The sequence below is a fragment of the Octopus sinensis genome, linkage group LG27, assembly GCF_006345805.1.
Source record: "Octopus sinensis linkage group LG27, ASM634580v1, whole genome shotgun sequence".
NCBI lineage: Eukaryota > Metazoa > Mollusca > Cephalopoda > Octopoda > Octopodidae > Octopus > Octopus sinensis.
Window position 1 is genome coordinate 19643737 of NC_043023.1, and position 10000 is coordinate 19653736.

The window sequence follows — 10000 nt, forward strand, 5'->3', positions numbered from 1 at the left end:
ACTGGGGTCTGGGAAGCCAGATGGCTGCACCAGGCCAGTCAGATCTGGCAGTGTTTCTACAGCTGGATGCCCTTCCTAATGACAACCACTCCAAGTGTGTAGTGGGTGCTTTTTACATGCCACCGGCACAGGAGCCAGAGGAGCTGGCATTTACCACGATCGCATGGTACTTTTTACGTGCCACTGGCACAGAAGCCAGTCAAAGCGGCACTGACATCGGCCACGTTCGGATGGTCCTTTTTACATGCTACCGGCACAGGGCTCACAACTACAATTTCCATCTGATTTGATTTTTGAAATTGCTGATGTTGATATATATATACACACACACACACACACACACACACACACATGTACACACACTCACCCTTGATGAGTTTCACACAGTTTCCACTCTACTGAATTCTCTCGGAAGGTATTTGTTGGCTGAGAGCTATATTCAAAGACATTTCCCCAAGGTGTCAGCCACACAGTGTGATAGACCCTGCAAGCACATCGTTATGAAGCAGACATCTTAAACTACCCAGCTATAACTAAATGTCTGACTTTGCTTACCTAGCAAACCCTTGTCCTTTGTAATATGTATCTGATTTGTTGTTTTAACTAGATTACCGATATAAGAAAGATGAATTGTTCAAGAGGATGAAGTGGACCACATTTGTCCAGCTGGTGAGTATTCATGTTCTTCCATCTCTCTGTCCACCTCTCTTGCTACCCTGTATTGGTCAAGGGTGACCACACCTTGGCACTTGGATGTGTATGAGTGTGATAGCATGCTTTGGGGAAGATTAGTACCACTGTCATCAAAACATCATCTCCATCACTACCACCATCACCACCATCACCACATTTGTAGGCCCTATCAAGGTTAGCATTGGTAGAAATGTTTCTAAGTCCTCAATTAATTATCCTCCTCTTTTGGGATATATCTTTATATATAAAGCTGAAGTTCTCTGTGTGTGGCAGGTTTGGTAGCCTTCAACTAACACTATCTCCTCTGAGACCCTGTGGCGCAGGTTGAAGAAGGTTCGCTCTTCATTCCGTAGAAAAAAAAATTCAAATCGGACCATGTTAACACCAAAAATTATTTACATCAAAAAGGTGCTTTTTTTCTATGAAAATCCCTATTTTTTAACGATATTTTGATTGCTGTGTCGTCATTTTTCGGTGTACCAGAAAAATGTTCACTTAAAGAGAATAACAAGCTACATAATGCAAAATTTTTACTTTTCAAAAATTCCAATTCTAAAGGGTCGAAACAAACCCGAGCAACGCCGGGTGATACTGCTAGTATATATATAAAGCTGAAGTTGTCTGTGTATGGCAAGTTTGGTAGCCTTCAACTAACACCATCTCCTCCGAGACCCTGTGGGGCAGGTTGACCAAAATTGAGAGTATGATAGAAGAAGACTTGCTCTTCCTTCTGTAGAAGAAAATATCCAAATCGGACCATGTTAACACTAAAAATTATTTACATCAAAAAGGTGCTTTTTTCCTATGAAAATCCCTATTTTTTAACGATATTTTGACTGCTGTGTCACCATTTTTCGGTGTATTTCAACCAGAAAAATGTTCACTTAAAGAGAATAACAAGCTACATAATGCAAAATTTTTACTTTTCAAAAATTCCAATTCTAAAGGGTCGAAACAAACCCGAGCAACGCCGGGCGATACTGCTAGTAGATATATGTATATATATATATTCAAGCAAGCTGTGCTAAATCTGTGTTCTGTGTTTATCTCTAGGTTCTACAAATTGCTGAGTTTAACAAATCAAAAGAACAGAAGATTGATCTGGTGGAAGAGGTTGATATAGGTGAGTATGAAGAGGGGGAGGGTTCTTTGTTCCCCCCCCCCCATCTTTTTAAATGTTTTTTTTGTCATTTTCAAAATCTATAAAGCTGAAATGCGAAAAAGTTGTTTGATTTCTTGGTTGGGAATGGTTTAAGGGGCGGTAGATGGGGTCGGATTGGTGCCAAAATTTACACTGGAGGGAAAAATGGGGTGGGCACTGGTGTGAGGAGGGTTGCAAGTCGCTCGGGGCTACCATTTGGTTGCCGTCACCACCAAAACCTGAGCAAAGCACGGGTCAAAATAGCTACTCTTCCTATAAATTTTTGTGTGTGTATGTTATTGGCGTTTTATATATTGCCATCATCATAGTTATACGTCCACTTGATATATATATTCTTTTACTTGTTTCAGTCATTTGACTGCGGCCATGCTGGAGCACCGCCTTTAGTCGAGCAAATCGACCCCAGGACTTACTCTTTGTAAGCCTAGTACTTATTCTATCGGTTTCTTTTGCCGAACACAGACGCTCACACACACACACATATGTATATATATATATATATATATTATATATATATACATATATCTCAAAAAGCACCACATCAGATGCATTACACACCACCACTACTACCAATACCACAACAATCATACTCTGAGGCAGTATATATATATATATATATATATATATATATATATATATATATATATATATATATATACTAAGCAATATAGGATGAAGTCCCTTACTCTACAGCAAAGGAATTCATCAGGAAGCGTGGGCAGTATATTTAAAAAAACCGTTACGGTTGCAATATACATCATATAATTAAGGGCTAAAGAGGGTTATTCTAAAGCCAAATACACTGTTTTATCCACTTATAATCCGCTTGTTACAGGAAAATTGAAACTGAAAACGGGCAACTAACCTTTAGAAAATTTAAATTTCGTTATCTCTATATTGAATCAATTTCGGACTTAATCTTATAAAAAAGATATATTCCTTCTTCAGTAGAACTTTCGATGGGATATAAATAAAATACTCACGTATGATCATGGAAAAAGCACAAGCTAAAAACATAACTACACTTGAGTACATCACTTATATCATATATATATATGACAGGTTTCTTTCAGTTTCCGTCTACCAAATCCACTCACAAGGCTTTGGTTAACCCTAGGCTATATTAGAAGACACTTGCCCAAGGTGCCACACAGTGGGACTGAACCGAGAACCATGTGGTTGGTAAGCAAGCTACTTACCACACAGCCACTCCTGATATATATAACCATCATCATCATTTAATTTCCACTTTCCATGCTGGCATGGGTTAGACGTTTTGACTGGAACTGGTAAAGCCAGAGGCTGTATCAGGTTCCACTGTCTGCTTTGACATGGTTTCTATGGCTGCATGCCCTTCCAAATGCCAACCACTCCACAAAGTGTACTGGGTGCTTTTTAAGTGGCACCAGCACAGGTACTGTATATATGACAGCAACACAGGTTGCACCATCTTTATATGTCACACCATCATCATCATTTAACATCCGTTTTCCATGCTGGACAATTCGACAGGAACTGGCCAGTGGAAGTGTTGCTTGGGTTCCAATTATCTGTTATCGCAAGGTTTCTACAGCTGGATGCTCTTCCTAACACCAACCACTTTACAGAGTGGCCTGGTTGCTTTTTATGTGGAACCAGCACTAATGAGGTCTGTTTTGGCATGGCTTTTTTTTTATGGCTGGATGCCCTTCCAAATGCCAAACACCTTACAAAGTGGCCAGGGTACTTTTTATGTGGTACCAGCACTAGTGAGGTCTGTTTTGCCATGGATTTTTATGGCTGGATGCCCTTCCTAATGCCAACCACTCCACAGAGTGTACTGGGTGCTTTTCACTTAACACCAACACCAGTGAGGTCTGCTTTGGTATGGTTTCTATGGCTGGATGCTCTTCCAAATGCCAACCACCTTACAAAGTGGCCTGGGTGCTTTTTACATGGCACAGCACCAGCGAGGCCAACAAATAACTCACAAAACAAATATTCTTTGAGAGATGGCATTGGTGGGGGTGGGGGATTGTTGGAGGTGACCTTGTGCCTGGTGATGAGTGGTTAGGGTGTGACAGAGGGAAAGGAACAGAAACAGGTGTCTTGTAGAGGGGATACATGGTTACCCAGTCCGAGGGAGAGAGAGTGAGATCCTCATCCATTTGCGTATATGTCTGTTTGTCTCTCTGTTATACAGACATATCTACTCGTCCTTACACTGCTGACACAGCTGACCTTGAAGTCCAGAAGATCCAGGACTCAAGTCCATCCGCATCACAAGCATCCACAGATGAAGAATTCACAGACCCTGCAAGCGCCACAGACCAGGTCAATTCCGCAGACAGCGGCCTCTACACTTCTCGCTCGACACTACAGGAGTAAGTCTGTCTTTTCATATATATGTGTGTGTGTGTGTATGTGTGTATTTTTGAATATGTGTATGTGGGTATATGTATATATGTGGTGTATGTATACATGTATGTGTGTATATATGTGTTTGTGTTGTGTATGTATATATATATATATATATTTTTTTTTTTTTTTTTTTACTTGTTTCAGTCATTTTGACTGCGGCCATGCTGGAGCACCACCTTTTGTCGAGCAACTCGACCCCGGGACTTATTCTTCGTAAGCCCAGTACTTATTCTATCGGTCTCTTTTGCGAACCGCTAAGCGACGGGGACATAAACACACCAGCATCGGTTGTCAAGCAATGCTAGGGGGACAAACACAGACACACAAACACACACATACAAATATATATATATACACATATATACGACAGGCTTCTTTCAGTTTCCGTCTACCAAATCCACTCACAAGGCATTGGTCGGCCCGGGGCTATAGCAGAAGACACTTGCCCAAGATGCCATGCAGTGGGACTGAACCCAGAACCATGTGGTCGGTTAGCAAGCTACTTACCACACGGCCACTCCTGCGCATATATATATATGTATATATATATGTATATGTGTGTGTGTATCATCATCATCATCATTTTACGTTGATTTTCCATGCTGGCATGGGTTGGACAGTTTGACAGGAGCTGGCATGGCGGAGAGCTGCACCAGGCTCCATCGTCTGTTTTGGCTTGGTTTCTATGGCTGGATGCCCTTCCAAATGTAACTGGTACTTATTTAATCGATCCCGAAAGGATGAAAGACAAAGTCAACCTCGGCGGGATTTGAACTCAGAACATAGCGGTAGACGGAATACCGGTAAGCATTTCGCCCAGCGTGCTAACGTTTCTGCCAGCTCTCCACCTTAAAAGGGCCATCTTTGTCGCATTGTGTCATGCTGAATCTCCTTGAGAACTATGTTAAGGGTATGCATTGTGCCTGTGGAGTGCTCAGCCGCTTGCACATTAATCTCATGGGCAGGCTGTTCCATTGATCACATCAACTGGGAACCTCATTGACCTAATCAACAGAGTTCCAGTCACCATTATCACCGTTTAACGTCCGTTTTCCATGCTGGCATGGGTTGGACGGTTCAACTGGGATCTGGGAAGCCAGGAGGCTGCACCAGGCTCCAGTCTGATCTGGCAGCGTTTCTACAGCTGGATGCCCTTCCTAACACCAACCCCCTCAGAGTATAGTGGGTGCCTATTGCATGCCACTGGCACAGGGGCCAGAGGGGGCTGGCAACGACCACAATCAGTTGGTGCTTTTTACATGCCACTGTAATGGAAGCCAGTCAAGGCGGCGCTGGCATCAGCCCCATTTGGATGGTGCTTTTTACATGCCACCGGCACAGAGATCTCAATTACAATTTCCATTTAATTTCGATGTACTTGACTCAATAGGTCTCCTCAAGCACGGCATATCACCCTACGATCCAAGGTACTCTTGAGTCGGCTGGTGCAGGTTACAGCTGTGAACTATCTACAGCAGATTATTCTCCTTTCAGTTATGGGGGAGTTTTTGGGCCTTTGGTCTCATTACCATCGTGGTCACCTCACTAGTGCTTTTTCTTTCTCTCTCTATTTCCAGTGTTATCCAAGGTGTTGGTGAAATTGACCAGCTGACCACACCCTGCTTAGAGAAGGAGCTAGTGGTGGCTAAGGAGGATGAGAACAGTTGCTGCCCTTATTTACTACTGGACGTCCGAGACAAAGATGAATTTGACCAATGTCACATCATAACCGGTCAGTCAACCAGTGCGAATCTCTGAGGCAGTGTTTGTGGTCTGGCACCATGGTGTAATGATTGTTGTGGTAGTGGTAGTAGTGGCGGTGTGTAATGCATCTGATGTGGTGCTTTTTGAGATGTTGATGTTGTGGCACTGATGTAGTATTGGTCATGGTAGTGTTGTGGTACAATAGTTTTTATTTTAGAATTGTGGTACTGGCTGTGGTGATTTTGAGGTGTTGTAGTAGTGGTTGGTGTTGTAGTAGTTCTAGTGGTGGTGGTGGTTGGTAGTAATGGTGATTTGATGAAGGTGCTGTGGTCAGGTTAGTGTGTGGTGGTGGTGTAGTGGGTAGGTGTGGCAGTGGTGGTGATAGTATTGGCATGGTGGCAGTGATAGTGGTGGTAGTGTTGGTGATGTTTTGAATCTTATTTTCCTGTTTGTTATTCTGCACCCGAGGCTTTAGTAGAAGACACTTGCCCAAGGTGCCACGCAGTGGGACTGAACCCAGAACCATCTGCTTGGTAAACAGCCACTTCTGTAATTCAAAATATAAACAGTAATAAACCATAAAATATTGGGGTGTCCGGAAAGTTCGTGCTTACCTTTCGACTTATTTTAGAACATGGTTGAGTCCATAAAATAGGATTTAACTACACCTCCATTTAGAGCACAGTTTAAGCTATCTTTTTGTGGAAGAAGGTTTATGTTCCTATAACCTGTGTTAATTCTGTAACCCTTTAAAATGGAAGATAAAAAAAGTTCATTTTCGGCACTTGATGCTTTGGGAACCAGACAAAAATTGCTGCAGCTTGGCTGGGATGTGTTACCCCACCCTCCATATTCACCAGATATTGCTCCTTCGGATTTCCACTTATTCAGGTCTCTGCAGAATAGTTTTAATGGTAAAAATTTCAATTCCTTGGATGACGTAAAAAGATACCTTGATGAATTCTTTGCCATGAAACCACCTGAATTCTGGGAAGAGGGTATTTTCAAGTTAAAAGGCAGCGAGCTGGCAGAAACGTTAGCATGCCGGGCGAAATGCTTAGCGGTATTTCGTCTGCGTTACGTTGTGAGTTCAAATTCCGCTGAGGTCGACTTTGCCTTTCATCCTTTCAGGGTCGATAAATTAAGTACCAGTTACGCACTGGGGTCGATGTAATCGACTTAATACCTATGTCTGTCCTTATTTGTCCCCTCTGTGTTTAGCCCCTTGTGGGTAATAAAGAAATAGGTATTTTCAAGTTAAAGGAAAGATGGAGACGCATTGTGCAACAAAATGGTTCATATTTGGTTGATTAAAAATGTAATGGCAAGTATTTATTGACCTTTTTCTTTCCTTTAAAAATCGACACAAACTTTCTGGACAACCCGATAGATTATTTTTCAAAATGAAACGAAACTAAGAGTAAGATGGAAAATAAATTCTATTTATGTATACATCCACTTTATTTATTCTTGAAAAGTTTTCTATTTTTTTTAATTGGAAGGTCTTTGATCAGATCCTCACTTTGACACCACAAACACTTCAAAATTATATTTCCAATCATATAAATCACTTCGAATATTATTTTAATAAGTTGAAAGTGATTTCTTTTGTATTGTAGACCATTTACCATTTCTGTGGTTCCCTCCCCTTTCCTTAATGCCCTAAGCACATGCGTATTTTGTTTAATGGTTAATCCAGCACTGTATATATATATTTTTTATTACTTGTTTCAGTCATTTGACTGCAGCCATGCTGGAGCACTGCCTTTAGTCGAGCAAATCGACCCCGGGACTTATTCTTTTGTAAGCCCTGTACTTATTCTATCGGTCTCTTTTGCCGAACCGCTAAGTTACGGGGACGTAAACACACCAGCATCGGTTGTCAAGCAATGCTAGGGGGACAAACACAGACACACAAACACATATATATATATACATATATACGATGGGCTTCTTTCAGTTTCCGTCTACCAAATCCACTCACAAGGCTTCGGTTGGCTGAGGCTATAGTAGAAGACACTTGCCCAAGATGCCACGCAGTGGGACTGAACCCGGAACCATGTGGTTGGTAAGCAAGCTACTTACCACACAGCCACTCCTGTATATGTGAGGCCCAACACTGAAAAGGAAGATAAATTTCCAGTTGTCGAGAATGTTTTACCACAGATATTACACTCGTTTGAGTTTTCTCCTGTATGAAGTAGCTGAGTTCTTTTGAGTGTTGAGCCTCACAGAGACAATGACTGAGACCTTTAACCTTATGTTGTGCTTGAGTAGAAGACCCTTCAAACTGAGCAAAATCCCAGTCGTGGCCGATACTGGTCTCATGCAAATGGCCCCTGCTGTGGTTACATATAAAAGCACCTGTTATCCCCTTGGAAGGGCATCAAGCCATAGAAATCATGCCACCCACAGCATTCAGCGCAGCTGCGTTTTGGCGTCTCGTTTCAAGGAAAGTTGAAAGTTTACCTGCAATTTGGGTCTCAGCCGTAAACCAGCACGTCTTGGAATATTTACACTTACATCCCTGAAATAAATTTTTAGAATTTATCATATAAAAATGACATTTGAAAAAATCGTGTTTCTTTTCTGTGTGTGTGTGTGTGTGTGTGTGTGTGTGTGTGTATACATCTCCACACCCACACATACATACATACATACACACGTCAAGACCACCAGCCCTCTTTCACAGGCACATACATACATACACACGTCCAGACCACCAGCCCTCTTTCACACGCACATACATACTCTCTTATACACACACGCACCTTCATGTTGGGGCCACCTTCGTTTTTGAAGTCACTTGACCCTGTTATCTCCCCTACTATCCCTCTAGCGTCTGACCTCTGACCTCTGCCCGAAGTCAGAACGTCATGATAGACCGTTAGCCCCTACACGCAATTTTTTCTCTCTCCTTGTATTTTTCTGTATATCTTTCTGTTGAAGAGCGTAGGCTCGAAACGTAAAAGACTTGTTTTATTTCTATTCCTGAGCACCATACTAATACATTTGTTTGTTTGTACTCCACCTGCCTTCGTCTTTTGTTTATTTTCGTAAACCTTCCCGTTGTAATCCACACTTACACACACATAACCCCTCCTACCATTCCGCTGTCTTTGACTATACTACTCTTCTGTCTTTGAAAACATCTTTCTTCACCCTTTTCCTTCCGGTCTTTCAAAATGTGACCTCGTGTGTACTGTTGGCAATTTTTTTTTCTCCTTGTCTTCCCTTCTCTGGATCTTTCCTTCTCCTATGTTTCCGCTTGAAACGTTAAACCCTCCTTCTTTCCTGAGCGTCCAATAATACTATACTTGTTCCACGTTCTCACGCGTTGTTGTGTTTTTTTTGTTCTTTCTTGTTTGGATTAACTTATATATATATATATATATATATATATATTTATCTTATATAATATATATATATATTATTATTATTATTATTATTATATATATATGTATGTGTGATGATGATGTTTGTCTTTCTATATATATTATCTTTTTTTTCTGTTCAGCCCATAACTACCCATCTGCCATGTTGTCCAGAACTACCAACAGTGAAACTAAAGAGATGTTGTCATATGTATCCTTTTATTGTCTGTCTGTCTGTCTATCAACCAGTCAAACTTTGGAAGCGTCGAAATGTTTTTGGTATTCTACAGAGAAGAAACTAAATTTCGAACACGATATAACAGCAGAGAAGGACTGGCAATGTTTTGCCGTTTCTTTAAGAGTAAATACCCAATCTTTCTCTGCTGTTTCACAGCTATACTGCGTTCAGGATCGACTTTCTTATATGTATGTATATATATATATAGGCGCAGGAGTGGCTGTGTGGTAAGTAGCTTGTTTACCAACCACATGGTGCCGGGTTCAGTCCCACTGCGTGGCATCTTGGGCAAGTGTCTTCTGCTATAGCCTCGGGCTGACCAAAGCCTTGTGAGTGGATTTGGTAGATGGAAACTGAAAGAAGCCTGTCGTATATATGTATATATATATATATCTGTAAATGTAATACGTGACAATTATTCGGTAGCCA

The 10000-nt window shown here is 41.4% G+C and overlaps 1 protein-coding gene across 1 annotated transcript in view; it reads left to right on the forward strand.

Annotated features, from left to right (window-relative positions):
• The window catches only part of LOC115225294 (centrosomal protein of 41 kDa B), a 36430-nt gene that overhangs the window by 17133 nt on the left and 9297 nt on the right, over nucleotides 1–10000 (forward strand). Inside the window, exons 4-8 of the mRNA XM_029796235.2 lie at nucleotides 608–669; nucleotides 1747–1816; nucleotides 4038–4218; nucleotides 5833–5987; nucleotides 9477–9544. Of these exons, the coding sequence (XP_029652095.1) occupies nucleotides 608–669; nucleotides 1747–1816; nucleotides 4038–4218; nucleotides 5833–5987; nucleotides 9477–9544 (536 nt within the window). The remainder of the gene's footprint in view (nucleotides 1–607; nucleotides 670–1746; nucleotides 1817–4037; nucleotides 4219–5832; nucleotides 5988–9476; nucleotides 9545–10000) is intronic.